Here is a 15,827-nt window from a genome sequence, read left to right on the forward strand (position 1 = left end):
GACAGAAGTGGATGCTCACTGTCATCTATAAGATGGAGCACAGGGCCCCCAATGGAGAAGTTAGAGAAAGTACCCAAGGAGCTAAAGGGAACTGCAACCCCATAGGTGGAACATTATTATGAACTAACCAGTACCCCAGAGCTCTTGACTCTAGCTGCATTTGTATCATTTGTATAGGGTCGGCAACCCTATAGGTCGAACAACAATATGAACTAACCAGTACCCCTAGAGTTCGTATCTCTAGCTGCATATGTAGCAGAAGATGGCCTAGTTGGCCATCATTGGGATGAGAGGCCCCTTGGTCTTGCAAACTTTATATGCCCCAGTACAGGGGAATGCCAGGGCCAAGAAGCGGGAGTGGGTTGGTAGGGGAGCAGGGCGGAGGGAAGGTATAGGGAACTTTCGGGATAGCATTTAAATGTATATAAAGAGAAAAAAAAAAAAAAAAAGGGCCGCGGCCATGTGTAGTCAGTTCGCTGCGCCGGGTGCGTGACCAAGGGTAAGACCTTTGAGAAGTTCATCACTGGAACGTTGTAGAAGCCGCTGCTGTCAGGGGCATATCTGAGGCAAGCATCTTCGACACTTACGTGCTTCCCAAGCTCTATGCCAAGCTGCATGACTGCGTGAGCTGTGCCATTCATAGCAAGGTCGGCAGGAATCGATCCCGTGAAGCCTGGAAGAACGGAGCACCCCCACCACGATTTAGACCTGCTAGTGCTGCACCACAACCTCCACCAAAGCCCGTGTAAAGAGGTGGTTTCTCGAGGGCAGAAGGAAAAATACCTTGGAAAAAATAAAACGGAAATTATACTTAAAAAAAAAATCTACTCATTTTCAACGTGAAGTCCCACCTCATTGAACTTCACATCCAAGAAATTTTGGAGGCGCATGCACATGAGAGAAAGACAGAGGGACAGAGACAGAGACTTTATCGAGTCATTGATTTTCCTTTTATTTAAAGGTCAAGCCATGGTCTCTGCAGCAGATGGAGACACTAAGCGTGAGATTTGGTCCATTTATTATTTCCGTCTGTCCATCTGTCCGCGTGTTTTCCTGTACCCAGACTGCAGTCCCACGGACGCTTTTCCTCCAAGCTCCCTTGGGCTGGTATCTCAGCAAACAGCGCTGATCCACGGAATGGAACGTTACAGAGCACATGACTCCGCTGTGAAATGACACCAGACTCAGTCCTTCATTCCACCTTGAGAGGTTAAGGTTTCTAATTTCATATGGGGTAGAACAGGAAGTGTGAATTATACAAACTCAAAGTGCAGTTACAGATCCTGTAAATGAAAACCGACAGTACAAGCTCTGAAAACCTGGCGATGAGCCACAGAATCTGGGGAAATTATCATCACGAAACCAATCGTCCCCCGCCCCTTTTCCATAGGCGCAACTTCCTTAGGGCTGTTTGGGTCTAGGACATGAAACTGGTTTTCATGACAATGGTCACAGCTTCAAGAGGAGACAGTGAAGAAACAAGATACAAAGAAAACATTAAAAACATCAAACTTTTGATTAATATTAGAAGAAATCAACTTTGATCCAGTCAATCGGCTTTCAGGGAATCGGAACAGGCTGCGTCACTTGTCTTTGTACCCAACAACTGCATCGAACTTGACGTTGATCCTGTGTTTTAGGACTTGCAGGAACCTCTCAGGAACAATCCTGAAAGAGACGTGTAAATATGATCAGGAGAGGGATGCTAAGTGTGCTTGTAAAGCGTATTCATTTAAAAATGCTTAATATTTGATTTATGATATATCATCTCAGATTCATTATAGACATGATTATGAGACTTGGACTTAATTTTTTTCCATTTAAATTAACTTCCTTTTTTAACTATTATCTAAAAAGTTCTATAGTGCAATTATCCAGCCTTTTAAAAAATCATTAAAGAATGTTTGTAAATTACAAATAAAAAGGGAAGACAATTAAAAAAAATAAAATAAATTAACTTTCTTTTTAAATGAGAAACAAGGGGGGTTAACTTTCTCTAGGGTACGACAAATATCTTTAAAATAAACAAATATCTTTTTAGGTTCCCAAATACCTTTTAAATATACACATATATGCATTTATTTATTTTTGAAATAAATGTACTCTGTTCTTCTTTCCCAAAAGATCTCAGAGTGGAGGTATACAAAATTGAATAGTAGATACATTAAAAGTTTAAAAACAAACAAACAAACAAACAACCTAAAGCTGAGGAGAAAGTAAAATTCAGAGCTAATTTGATGTTTTATAATTCAGAACATCACCGAATGTTCCACTAAGGCCCAGAGAAGGGGAGCCATTTAAGGACAATGCAGGCAGTGCCCTTACTTTTGAGCATAATGTTGAACAAATTAATTGAACTTCGCATTTAAATTTCTCACATGTATACGAAAAAATTCATGTCCAACCGCTCTGGTGAACAATATTCATGTTAGTATAAAAGGTGATGGGCCCGCCTCATTTTTCTCTCCCTGTGCGCTCATGTTTAAAAGCCTGTCAGAGTCCAGGGAGAGAAGGTACATGGAATTCTAAGTCAGCATCATGACACACAGTGATCTACTAGACCTCATTTGCAGCGGGTTTGGAAGCTGCTTGCCTGGTAATCTAACACAGTTAGAACAGTGATGGTGGCAGACAGCGGCCATGGCTCCCAGGGAGTTCCCAGGGAGCACTTTAGTTTTTTTTTTTTTTTCAATAAAAGATTTCTTTATTTTTCTTTTATGATGAGTGTTTTGTATGTGTTTAAGTGCACTGTGTGTGTGTGTGTGTGTGTGTGTGTGTGTGTGTGTGTGTGTGTGTGTGCCTGGTGCCAGATCCCCTGGGACTGGAGTTATGGACCTCTGTGCATCTCCATGCTGGGAACTGAGCTGGGGCCTCCTGTAAGCAGCAAGTGCTGCTAACCACTGAGCCATTTCTCCAGCCCTTCCCTGGAGCTCTTCTACCTAAACCCTAGAGTGTGTCCAACTGGCTTTTGAGCAGAAGGTAGTAAAACACTTGTAATAACTTAAATCTCTTAAGTTTTATTCTTTTAATTTTTAGTTCAGTAATTCTTTTTTTTTTTAACATTAAAAGAAACACTCTTTTTATTACTAGCACAGAGTAGAACACTCAGGCAATTCAAAATTAACTCTCTATTCAGTAGCGTCTGTTTTAAAACATTTTTCTTCCAGCTATAACCCATTGTACACTTTTATTTAAAATGTGCATATGAAAATACATAAGAGTAAGGACATACAGTATAGCCAATGAAAGGAAATACGTGGATAAGTTCTTTCTGTTTGCATTTAGAACATCACCTCCACTGAGGGAAACAGTATTGTTTTCTTTGTAAAAACACAGTTATAATGTAGTCTAATATGTCTAATATAGAACTACACATGAACATTAAAAGAGACACTCTTAGTCACCAGCACAGAGTAGAACATCAGAGACATTCACAATTAACTCTCTTTTCTGTAGCGTCTTCTTTAAAACACTTTTCTTTGAGCTATAACGCATTGTACAGTTTTACTTAAATTTGCATATGAAAATACATAAAATAATGACATACAGTGTAGCTGACTAAAGAAAATAATAGGTCAGTAATTCTTAAAATATGATTTTTTTGGAACAGCTGTTGGTAGCAGTTACCTGTTAAGATACAAATTTCCGAGTCCAGATTCAAATGTCCTGAATTAAAACCTAAGAATCTAACCTTGTTCTCCTTCCAAATCTTATTGTCTGATGATTCTACTATCAAAGTGCTTTAAAAACATTCTTGCTCATTGATAAGGTACATACATAAAAACAAAACCAATAAACCTTAAAAAAAAACATGTGAGAACGTTTCAGTAGCTATTCTAGTCTTCCTTGGTGACCAGCACCCCCAGTTTTAAAAGCTGATAGAATCTCTCAGCCTATAAGTTTTTGTTGGTTTACTCCCACATAACTGCATTTTATCAATGGATGTTAAGTCTAACATGAGCGTGTTGGCTTCCCGTGCAGACAAACACGCTGTCGCTTACCTTTCCAATACTGTCAAAAGTGCTATGGAACTCGGAACGAAAATCATTTTCTTTTCAGTGAGGATCCCATGCATGAGATGTTCCACCACCTCCTCAGGTTCCAGGGTGGGTCCTAAACTGAAACACACACAGGCTTCAGAAACCAGGTATCTCACTGAAGCGAAACTTCTGTGTTGAACATGGAATTACGGTGTGGCTTGAGCCTTAACTAATCCAGGATGCGGACCCCACCACAGGCTCTCAGAGAGGCACACGTTCCCAATAACACCAGCCACCTAGTAAATGCCTGCTGTGGACCACACCCTGCATAAAGCCTTCCATGGAGGTGCTCCTGCTGAAGCCTTACAATGACCTAATGCAAGAGATAATACAGTCCTAAGCATGACAGTTAGGGAAATGGCTCGCTAAAATAGCTAACAAGTTCACCTTTAAGACTTCAGTCATCTTGGGAACTAATATAATTTTGAAATATTACCATATGTTGAGCATCTTTTTTTTTTTTTTTTGGTTTTTCGAGACAGGGTTTCTCTGTGTAGCTCTGGCTGTCCTGGAACTCACTTTGTAGACCAGGCTGGCCTCGAACTCAGAAATCCCCTGCCTCTGCCTCCCGAGTGCTGGGATTAAAGGCGTGAGCCACCTCGCCTGGCTATGTTGAGCATCTTTATTGGACAATGTCTAACGTCTCAGAGGGATGACTGTGTGGCCTGTGCCTGGCTCCAGGCCCCGGGTGTCCATACAAAGGCGTTACTTCTCAACAGCTCTCAAATCCCTTTCCAGCCTTCCTTTCTGGTCCATGTCACACCTTCCCTATATGTGCAATATGACACGCAAGTGTTCCCTCAAAGCAGCTTTTAGCAATCTAGGCATCGTTGTAAGTCCTCCTAGGAGAGCTTGCAGGAGAGCTGATCTTTATAAAGGGTGCATAATCACACACTCACTAAATATGTCAACACCCCCAAAGCGTGGTATTTCAGGAAGATGGAACTGAAATGTGATCAATGCAAAGAAATGAGAGTACTAGAAGTAGTTACAAATAGTTCATTCGGGAAAGAAAAATTACATTGTGAAATAAAACTGGAAAGGATGTAGCATTATACTTAAAAGTGAGCACAGTAATTGGACACAGAAAGGAGATTTTAGTTTAGCCATACACAATGTAATTCTTCATTCTTAGCATTTATTAGAAGGCCATGTTCACTGTGGGATTCTCAAACAATAGTATTACATATGACATCGTGGCCTGGTAGTGCACACTCCAGCCTGGTACCCACCATCAGGAAGTGCACACTGTGACCTGCTACCCACCACCAGGGGGTGCTGTAGCAACTGACTGAACACTGCTTGATGTACCTGCACTGCCTACGGTCAGACAACTTCTGCATGAAGTGCAGTAACTCTCAAGCCTTGTGGTTTAAAAGGCTGAAAGGACTTTGAGAAAAAGTTCAATCTCTTCCAGGGTTCTTATGTTGATAGAAAGTGCAATTATATTTAAAAGTGCTCACAATGGCTTTTGTACACAGTACTGATGTATGGTACACCACAGTACTGATGTATGGTACATCATAGTACTGATGTATATTACGTCATAGTACTGATGTATATTACGTCATAGTACTGATGTATATTACATCATAGTACTGATGTATATTACGTCATAGTACTGATGTATATTACATCATAGTACTGATGTATATTACGTCATAGCACTGATATATATCTCATCAGTACTCTGAGACAATCATTCTCGGTCAGGAAGGAGGGTGTTATAGACCAGGAGGAAGACTGAGAAGGATTTCCAGGCCTAAGAATTGAGTTTGATTGACTTAACACAAAAACTCGGGCTTTCAGGTTTGTTGTTTCTTAACCTGTGGGCACAAGGCAGCACGTGGTGGCTTCTCCAAAGGACAGACTTTCCAGTTTTGCAGGGCTTGGTGGTTTCCATGCTACTAAGGTTCCCCCCATGGAAGGCTTCAGATACACACAGGGCATCACCTGGTGAGTGTGGTGTGGGCAAGACCAACACTCATGGGTTGTGACGGTGGTGAAATGGCTTTTGCTGTTAGCACGCTGTACAGCTCTGCTGCAAAAGCACCACCTTGTGACATAACAACTACCTACAGGTCAGCTGAGATAAAGTAATCTTTCTGTCACACACACACACATACACACACACACACACACACACACACACACACACCCTTGTAAGTGTCTAGAGTAAGAAGAGCTATATTCGAGAAAATGGGATATTTTAAGAGTTGACTATGAAAAACCTAAGGGCTACCAATTACACCTCGTCTAACACTTTAGATTATGCTGCATTGTTTATCACACTAATTGAAAAAGAGGGGATAAATCTCCAGAAGGCTTTTAATTAGAAAAACAGCTTGCTCTTGAAACACCAGGGTCTCTAGGGGGTCCCTGTGACCACCAGGGCTGGCCGAGTATTGATCAGAGTAAGGAAAAGAAGGAAATTTGGTTCACTATGACTTAACTTAGTTAGCCAGTGTTGGCTCAAACTTTTACCGTCTGACTCGAAGCAGTTTATTGTAAGCATATTTAAGCACAGTGCGATTTGGTGGAGTTTCCTGGTGTAATACAATCCCCTGTCCACAAGGGGGCACAATGACATTAAAGCTCAATTTAGAGTCCATGTCATTTCTTCCGAGAAGGCTACTGTATGTGCTTATGGGCCTAGGGAAGGATTGGATGTGGTCTCAGTCATAAAGATAGTATAGAGGTCATTTGGGCTATGGTTCTGGTTGGGGGAGCTCCTGGCCCTACAGATAACACAGATAACCAGTCATCTCTATTTCCAGTGGAAGAGAGAGACTTTTCTCTTCCACTGTCTTTAGCCTGGAAAGACATGTCCTCCTCCTGAGTTTCCTAGAGCGGGGGGGGGGGGGGGGGGGGGGGCGGGCAAGTCTGACCCATGGTTCAAGTCTGAAAGCTGCCTGTCTTTATATTTATATGTAAATTAAGAATAGGTTTTATATTTTAAATGGCTTAACAATTCATGTGAGTATTATATTGTGTTCTAATTTCAATGTACATAAATAAAGTTTTATTGGGACACACACTCACAGAGGCGGGGGGGGGGGGGAGAGTAGGGAGGGGCTTGCGTGTATAACATTCCTGGTTTCCTTAGTGGTGACTGTAAGTCTAAGGACCCCTTTCTCCCAATAGATCTCAAATTATTGGAGAGTTTATTCCCCACTTTCAACAGTGTATAAAACCATGAGACAGAAGACTTCAAAAGTCTTGAAATCAGCTAGACTGACCCAATGTGGATAACGAACTCCCTTAGCAGTAGCAGACTAGATTTGCTTTCTAAGAGCATATAGAAAAACCCTCTTTATAGTAGTCCATGTTTAGGGCACAAGACAAATCTTAGTAAGAGCAAAAAGACTGAAATCGAACAAGATACATTCAGACTCTAATGGAAGAAAGCTAGAATGGAGTGTAATTAGAAATCAGTGACAAAGGGGACTGGAAAGTTCACAGTCACAGGAAGTGAGCGGCATCCACAGGCACATCCCGTGCAATAGAGAAGACGCTGCTGACAGCCAGAAATGCTTTGAGATGAAAAGAAGCCACACCATAGGAAAGTGTGTGACATATAGCACTTAGAGGAGAACCCAAGGCTGGGAACATCTGCATTAAAAAAGAAGAAAAATACCAAATCAACTGAGGTGAAAGTCCACTTTAAGAAGCCACCAATAGGGCTGGTGAGATGGCTCAGTTGGTAAGAACACTGACTGCTCTTCCAAAGGTCCTGAGTTCATTCAAATCCCAGCAACCACATGGTGGCTCAAAACCATCCGTAAAAAGATCTGGCGCCCCTCTTCTGGAGTGTCTGAAGACAGCTACAGTGTACTTACAATAAATAAATAAATAAATAAATAAATAAATAAATAAATAAATCTGAAAAAAAAAAGAAGCCACCAATAGTCCTCCCCCAAACTATGAACCAGAGAACCCTAAGGGGCAGCAGTGGCACACTCACTTACCTTGGGAGTAACCAACAGCTCTCTATTTGGACTTAAGTCTCATTCAACAAGAGGGAAATTGCGCTGGTACTGGAAACCTGGCCAACTATTGAGGACTAGTCAAGTCATGGCTCTCAGAGCACTTGTAACTGCCACTTTACTAAACCAGTAATTCCTAACTACATTCTAAATGGTTATCCTTCTACACACAGGTAAGTGTGGTTCTCAAGCCTCAACAAGGGGTGCTGATATGTTCTGTCATGTAACCATGACAGAAGTTACGGCCCATGAAGATGCAGGGTTGTGGAGCCCAGTCACAGCAGACACATCTGGAACACAGTCACACAGACACATCTGGAACACTACCCTAGGCCTAAAGCTTGGGATCATAGCAGAGGAGGGGGACAGAAAGATCACCACAGCCAGAGGAACAGACTGGGTCTCCTAGAAACGTCAGAGTCCACACCATAAAGCACTAACAGGTCTGCTTCAACAGAGCTTTACAAGAGCAACAATGAACTACTGTGGAGGGTGGAAGCTCACGAGCCCTCAACCTTAGGCAAAGAATTACAGGCAACCGAGGGCAGGAGAAACCACTTCCAAGTGGTTATCCAATACCAAATGGTCAGCCCTGAAACCAAGTAACATCATACAGGCTGAGCAGACTGTACTCATACATTAAAGAACACACACACACACACACACACACACACACAACTACTTTAACAATTAAGGAAAAGGAGGCCACAAATTTGAAGGTGGGAGAATGTTACATGGTGAGGGTTTGGAGGGAAGGAAGAGAAAGTAGGACATGATATAATTACATTGTAATATCAAAAGAAGATTAAAAAAGAAGCTACAAGTCATATTAAACCAAGCAGAAGGCAAGACGACTGAGAAACAGCAAAGACTTAATTATAGGGAAGTGGACAGAGACCGGAAACAGCAGAGAAGCCATGAGTAAGTGGACAGAGACCAGAAACAGACGAGAACCCAGGATTCTTTGAAAAGAACCACAGAATTAACGTTCTAAGTTAGGATGGCCAAGGGAGCTAAAATACACAGACTAGGAAAGCAGAGTACAGCACGGGCAGTACTAGGAGGACCTCACAGAATAACGACTCTGAGAGCACCGTGAACAGCCCTGGGACAAAGTCCACATGAGATACACAGACCTAAGGAATGGCAGCCACTGAAACTGACTCACGAGGAAACTAAAAACTGGAGCAGGCCTTTAGTAAGAAATTCAATCAGCACTCAAGACTGCTCGTTTAAGACAGTCAGGGTCTGACTGTGTAGCCCAGGCTGGCCCAGAGCTCTCTACATAGACACATCTGAACTGGAAATCCTAGCTACCATGCCCAGCTTCTTTTTTTTTTTTTTTTTAACGTTTAAAGGAGAACTGACAGAAATCTTTTAATAATTCTTCCAAGAACAGATGGCAAGGAAGCTTTCTGTTTTGTTTCATGTTGGATCTCAGTATTTAAGCCCAAGCTGGTCTTTAATTTGTGATAATGAGTTTAATGTGCACTAAAATTAGAGGCATGAGTCACCACACTTGGCTTACTGGCTGCTACCTTGAACTGTTACCTAGCTAAGTGCTGGAAACTGTGAGGCCAACCAATCACAGGCGTGAATCTCCAAAACTGTGGACAAAAATAAACGTTTTCTCTGTGTATGTTGATTATCACCAGTATTTTGCCAGAGTGACAAAAAGATGACCAGCTGCAGAGCTGTTATAGAAATTAGAAGCGGAAGAAACTGGAAGACGGGGCAGGCAGGAAGGGCAGAGGCTCATGTCATCTTTGCTTCATAGCGAGCTAAATTCAGCTTTGGCTGTATGGATAAGAGGGAGCAGGAGAAAGAGAGAGAGGGAGGGAGGAGAGAGAGAGAAAGAGAGAGAAAGAGAAAGAGTGAGAGGAAGAGAAAGAGAGAGAAAGAGAGTCAAAGAGAAAGAGTCAAAGAGACACTGAGAGGCAGAGGCAGAGACAGATTATCAAACCATGGCTGGAGGATCAAAGCTGGCATGCAGGATCAGATCAGAGAATAAAGGTAAACAGAAAGAACCTGGGACTGCTTTTGGTATTTAGCAGGTGAATATTTTGAAATAACCCTATTGCTATCCAAGCTTATTTAATAAAAATAATTCTTAGTTCTCAAGAACTTAATCAGGGGGCATGACAATATTTAATTCCCATAAATTCAGACTACAGTGAACTCTTGCCTTTATGGAAAGCCTGCTTCTTTGCAGTGTGTTACATGTGTAACACATGTAAACACAAGTGATAGATGACATATGAGTGCCCTCAGAGGTGGACTTAAGCACCAACAGTCATCTGGGACACAGCATTTCAAATCCATCCACTTAGAAGCCGTTCCAGTTTCTTCAGAGAGAAATCTGGCTCTGGGTAACTGGGTCTGAGATTCCGTTCTGCTGCTCACGGGGAATAACTGTAAGCCTCAGACGACTCACCTATCGGATAGCTAGACAGCATCTACCCCAGTGCTCCAGATGTAAGAAAGACTGTTTAGTGATCAGCCGGGGCACACACTGCTAGTCTCTAATTATTTCTCCTCGGGATACATTGCTCCAGCAGAGGGCGCTCTTGCCTTGTCCAGCCATGTCCTGGGGCTTGCAAGGTTAAAACAGCAATAGCTTTAAAATGTAGTACCAGGTTTTAACAAATGAAAGATCACCTGCTTTTTATTTTATTTTATTTTTTAAAAACGAATGCCAATATGCTATTTCAGCATCTAAATACTGAGATAGAGAGGAAGTGGCAAGGGGTATTTTGGTACGGCTGCTCCCCAACTCCAGCCTGACCTGTCGTTTCTTCAGGGTTAAGCTAGGGCGTCATAGTTCATACAGACGGAGTTAAGAACTGGCTTTCTGAACAGATTGTCTTGCCTTCTGTTGTGTGTTTCTTCTGTTGTTGTTGGCGACACATCTTACTTTGTTGCCTATGCTGGTGTGAAATTTAGCCTCCAGAGTGCTGGGATCATGGGTGGTGCTAGAAAACCTAGGTTTAGTCTTACTTGTATTTTCTAACAAAATTGTAGCTTAACATAGATTCTTTTGGGGTGAGGTCTTGTGACACTAAGAAATTCTGCCCAGAAAAGTTACCAAGTAAAGACAGATGGTGGCTGAGGAATGGGACACAATCCTAGCTTGCTGTACATCCGACAGAAGACTAATATCTAGACTGTACAAAGAACTTAAAAAACTAAAATTTCAAGATACCAAGTCCATGCAATAAATGGGTTAAAGAAGAGATATTTCTGAAAAGATAGAAGTCAAATGGCCGATAAACATGAAAAAAATAATTGCTCAGTTTCAGCAGCTGATGAGAGATGCACACGGGCTACACTGAGGTTCCCACCTCCCCCAGTCGGATTGGCTGAGTTTCAAAAACAACTCAGAGCTCAAGTGAGGTCCTGTCAGTCATTCAGAATGCAAATTCAAGCTCCTTCTCTCCTCACAGAGGCGCTGGTGAGAATGTACGCGAGAAGACAGACACTTGGCATGGTGATCTACCATAAGGCCCAGCTAGACTACTCCTAAGATGACACGTGGCAATGTTTATCACAGCTCTACTTACCGGAGCTAAGGGATGGAACCAACTTAGGCATCCGGCAACATGTGTGTGTGTGTGTTAACGAAGGTATGGTATACGCGCACTGAAATGTTCTCAGCCGTAAAGACCAAGTTACAGTGTTTACAGGGAAATGTGAATTGAGCCAGTCTCAGAAAGACAAATGTGCTTTCACTCATCTGTGAATCCCCAGGATGTAGATAGATACATACAATTGTGTATGTGCATAAGGCACAAAAGTACAAGCAAGGGCCGGAGAGATGACACAGGCAGTGAAGGGCTTGCTGTACAGGTATGGTGATGTGAGTTCCATCCCTGGGACCCAGGAAAACTGTAAAAAGCCAGGAGGAGAGAAGACAGAGACAGAGAGAAAGAGATAGACAGAGACAAACAGAGACACAAAGAGACAGATAGAGACAGAGACAGACAAAGAGACACAGGAAATGTAAAGTGTCTGTTACAAATTCAAGTAGCAACAATGAATACATTAGTCTTATGTATTTTTGTTTGTTTGTTTGTTTGTTTGTTTGTTTTCGGTTTTTCGAGACAGGGTTTCTCTGGCTGTCCTGGAACTCACTTTGTAGACCAGGCTGTCCTCGAACTCAGAAATCCACCTGCCTCTGCCTCCCAAGTGCTGGGATCAAAGGCGTGCGCCACCACTGCCCGGCTGACACATCTTTACAGGATGTTAAAAAATACATAAGAAGCCGGACAGTGGTGGCGCACACCTTTAATCCCAGCACTCAGGAGGCAGAGGCAGGTGGATTTCTGAGTTGGAGGACAGCCTGGGCTACACAGAGAAACCCCACTGTCTCGGAAAACAAAACAAAACAAAACGTGTCTATATTTATTAACAACATCACAAATTCCCTTTGTGAGGTAGACATCATAGCTATGATTTTATTAGGAAACCTAGTTGATTTGACTCAATGCTATTGATTTTTATCAGCCATTTCCCTGTAAATATCTACTTCTGGATTCCTAGCGTCATGCACAATTCTCTTAGTAACTAGAAGACAGGGAGGTTCTTTGATTTTCTGTGTTGGAATCCATTGACTGACAATGTAAGGTTTCTTTATTAACTTCTAACCACACTGTAAATCACCATGATGAATTTTACATTTCTAACTTTGTGGCAATCTGTTATTAGTGTAGACTGTAAAAGTGTACAAATTTTTGTAAAATGTTACTAGCTCACTATCACTTGCATATTGCTTTGCAAAAACTTAGTAGTTTCAACATGATTAAAGAAACAAGACAGAGGTTCCTAGGTTAAAAAATGTTTAAAAAGAAAGAAAATGTCCTTATTTAATATAATACCATGAACAATGACTACACACCAATGGAAAAACTAAAGAGAAAAACCTTATCCTACCGTCAGACTTAGATGGTTCAGGGCTTAAGCGTGATCTTTTATCTCTACAATGGTTATACATTCTGTACACACTGTTTCAAATGTTAAGTTTGGTCTTTTCCTGGCTGATATGGGTAGATTAAGTGTAGAAGGAGAGAGAGGTGTTAACCTCACATAACTTAAAGGCCATGGGGGAGCCCTTGGGAAAACTTTATGCAGCCAATGGGACATGTAAAGGGGTCTCAGATACAGGAAGGGCTATTAGATATTCGCTTTAAAATTCTGAGGCTCCCTAGACAAGTAAGCAGATACGGCGAGCCTGACGCGCGCCCACAGCAGTTGTGTGAGCTAATGATTACTATGCATACAAAGACTCTCCACCTAGGGAGTTGGCGGTGTTTAAAAGGTAAACAGCAAGGAGCTGATACCCTCTGGTAAACTGTAAGCTGGTGCTGTCCTTCTGGAGGGGCACTGTGGCGGAACAGCCACACAGCATCACCGGAATCACCCCACGTGGCTTTTGACCAGGGATCCAGGCGCCCTCCTCACCACTACTCTACTCCAACCAAGCGATGTAAATCATCTCTGGGATTCAGGAGCCCAGATTTTGTCCCAAGCACCCCAGGAGACAAAAAATGTGTATGTGAGTCTGAAACTGCTGATCCGGGGTTGAAGGAACAAAGGAAAGATTAACCAGTCGTTGTTTCCCCCACCCCGACCCGACCCTGTCATTCAGGTCTGCATTTACAGCTGTGACCTCCTGTCTTTCTCTCCTTGTTTCCCCACCTGTTTTCCCACAAGCATCAGGAACTGAAAGCATCAGGTATCAGGCGGTTCAGGGATTAATCTGTTTAGGAAGTCCACAGAGCGAAATCCCCAGCAAGCACCTGTGCTCCCAGCTTACTCTGGTCTCACCCTGGGCCAGCTTACTTGGTGCTAGGGTTCTTGATGAAGCCGGTGTTTATGAAGTTGGGGCAGAGGCACGATGTTCGCACTCCTGTGCGTCCCAAGGCAGCCAGCTCATCAGTCAAGGCTCTGTGGAAGCCAACGGCAGCAAACTTGCTGGAACTGAAAGGAAGGAGTTCACAAATGAATTCAAGAATAGTGGGGTTAGGTGAGCAGTTAGGTGAGCCCCTCCCACCAGCAGTGTGCGGTGTGGGGAAGCCCTGAATAACAGGCCTGGTGTAGCTTTAGCGGGCAGAGCTTCATTCCTAAGTACACGAAAACCTCAAGCACGTGGCACAGAACATTTCCTATGTGTTGAGTCCCTAACCAGGTGGATTTCTGTGCACTGAAGAAAAGACCAGAAACCTGTAGAGTGTTTGCTTTGATTGTTCTGTTTCCAGAAATTCCAGTGTCACCATAATCTGTTTATTATTTATCCTAAAATGGTGGCGGAATTCAAGGGGAAGTTCTTCTGTACACATCCGGTCTTCTTTAAGTCACAGCTTAGTTCCTCAGAGTCCTATCTTACCCCCAACCCCACCTTCATTACATAATACTCTTAAGTTTTCTCGGATAGAATATTTCAAATTTGTAATGCATGCATGTGCCTGTGTGTGTGTGTGTGTGTCAGTGTGTGGTGGGGGTGTAGTATGTATGTATTTGGGTAAAGATAAGATTTTAAGATTGGTGTTTTCCATTAATGCCTGCTCACGGTTAATCAGATGGTTCATTTTTATTTAAGCCTCCCAACAAGTCCACGATGTAGGTATTATTATGAGTGTTGTTTGCACTCATAATAGGAATTGAGGTTCGAAAAGCAAAGTAAAGTTTGGTAGACTAAAGGAAAGTAGAAGAAACCCCACAAGATAAATGTTTGTGAGATAAAACAAATTAAAAACTAACTACAGCTTCCTGTTTTCCAGAGCCTGGGTTACACTGTTCATTTCTGGAAGGCAGTTTGACAAGAGCATGAAGTTCGTTAAAGTGGAGTCAAATTCACCATGCCCTGCTCTGTGATTGAGAGTCACGTGCAAGTGTTTGCAGCAAGAAACTGTCAACCGGGCTTCCAGAGAGTAATGTTGGGGGAAATCTCATGAGAGTAAATAGTGGAGAACATTTAAAATGGCTGTGACGGGCAGCATTAGATCTCCCTGTTCTGGTCACATCACAGTCACCAAGCCGCCAAATCCAGTGATTAGATCCAAGTTGGTTGAGATCCCAGAGCCTAGAACTTGCTTGTGTGAAGGCGCTTTGGGGAAATGATGGTCTTGCTGAACCTGAGGTTTAAAGAGGTCAGCTGACCTGCTGGAGGCTAATCCTTACCAAGAGAGGGAAGAAGCCAGCCAAAGACTCGCTCTGAGCCCTTCCTGGGTCTGGAGGTTTGTATTCCTATTAACTGAGGGAATCATGCAAAAGTCTCAATAATTGAGTAGTGACATACATAGTATCATGTCACAGGAACTGAAAATGATGCTGGCATATATTATAAATATGTACAGCTTAATAGTTTTAGATTCAAAATGCAAGATTATAATGTAGCTGGGTTTTTGTAGGTTTTCCGTTTGTTTTAAGACAAAGTCTCACTATGCCCTGTATGTTGGCCTTGAACTTTTGATGCAGCCCAGGCTGGTCTTGAACTTGTGATCTTCCTGTCTCTGGGTCACTATACATTATAACTATAGGTTTCCTTTCTTCCTCTCTTTTATTCTCCCCACTCTTTACCCTGCCCCTCTCTTTAAACTTAGGACCTTGTACATACTTGGCAAGTACTCTATGACTCTAAGCCCTTGTTTTCGAAAGTATCTGTACAGCCTAGACAGGCTCTGAACTCATACAGCCTGATTTTCTTGCTTGTAGCTCCCACGTCCTGAGATTACAGGTGTGTACCACCCACCACGGCAACGACTCACTATGGATTATTTCTTACATGTATGGCTATGTGTCCAAA

The 15,827-nt window shown here is 42.5% G+C and overlaps 1 protein-coding gene and 1 long non-coding RNA gene across 2 annotated transcripts in view; one reads left to right on the forward strand and one right to left on the reverse strand.

Annotated features, from left to right (window-relative positions):
* Window positions 1-14,843, forward strand: part of LOC147005304 (uncharacterized) — a 37,175-nt gene extending 22,332 nt beyond the window's left edge. The window contains exon 3 of the long non-coding RNA XR_015046961.1: window positions 14,803-14,843. This is a non-coding gene — a long non-coding RNA (uncharacterized LOC147005304). The remainder of the gene's footprint in view (window positions 1-14,802) is intronic.
* The window catches only part of Hsd17b11 (hydroxysteroid 17-beta dehydrogenase 11), a 61,841-nt gene continuing 46,941 nt past the window's right edge, over window positions 928-15,827 (reverse strand). Inside the window, exons 6-8 of the mRNA XM_021163520.3 lie at window positions 13,865-14,002; window positions 4,002-4,118; window positions 928-1,668 (exon numbers count right to left, since the gene is read on the reverse strand). Coding sequence (XP_021019179.1) covers window positions 1,584-1,668; window positions 4,002-4,118; window positions 13,865-14,002 — 340 coding nt within the window. The 3' untranslated portion in view covers window positions 928-1,583. The remainder of the gene's footprint in view (window positions 1,669-4,001; window positions 4,119-13,864; window positions 14,003-15,827) is intronic.

Source organism: Mus caroli, unplaced genomic scaffold (genome assembly GCF_978045245.1).
Source record: "Mus caroli unplaced genomic scaffold, Mus_caroli_1 scaffold_4, whole genome shotgun sequence".
NCBI classification, from domain to species: Eukaryota; Metazoa; Chordata; class Mammalia; order Rodentia; family Muridae; genus Mus; species Mus caroli.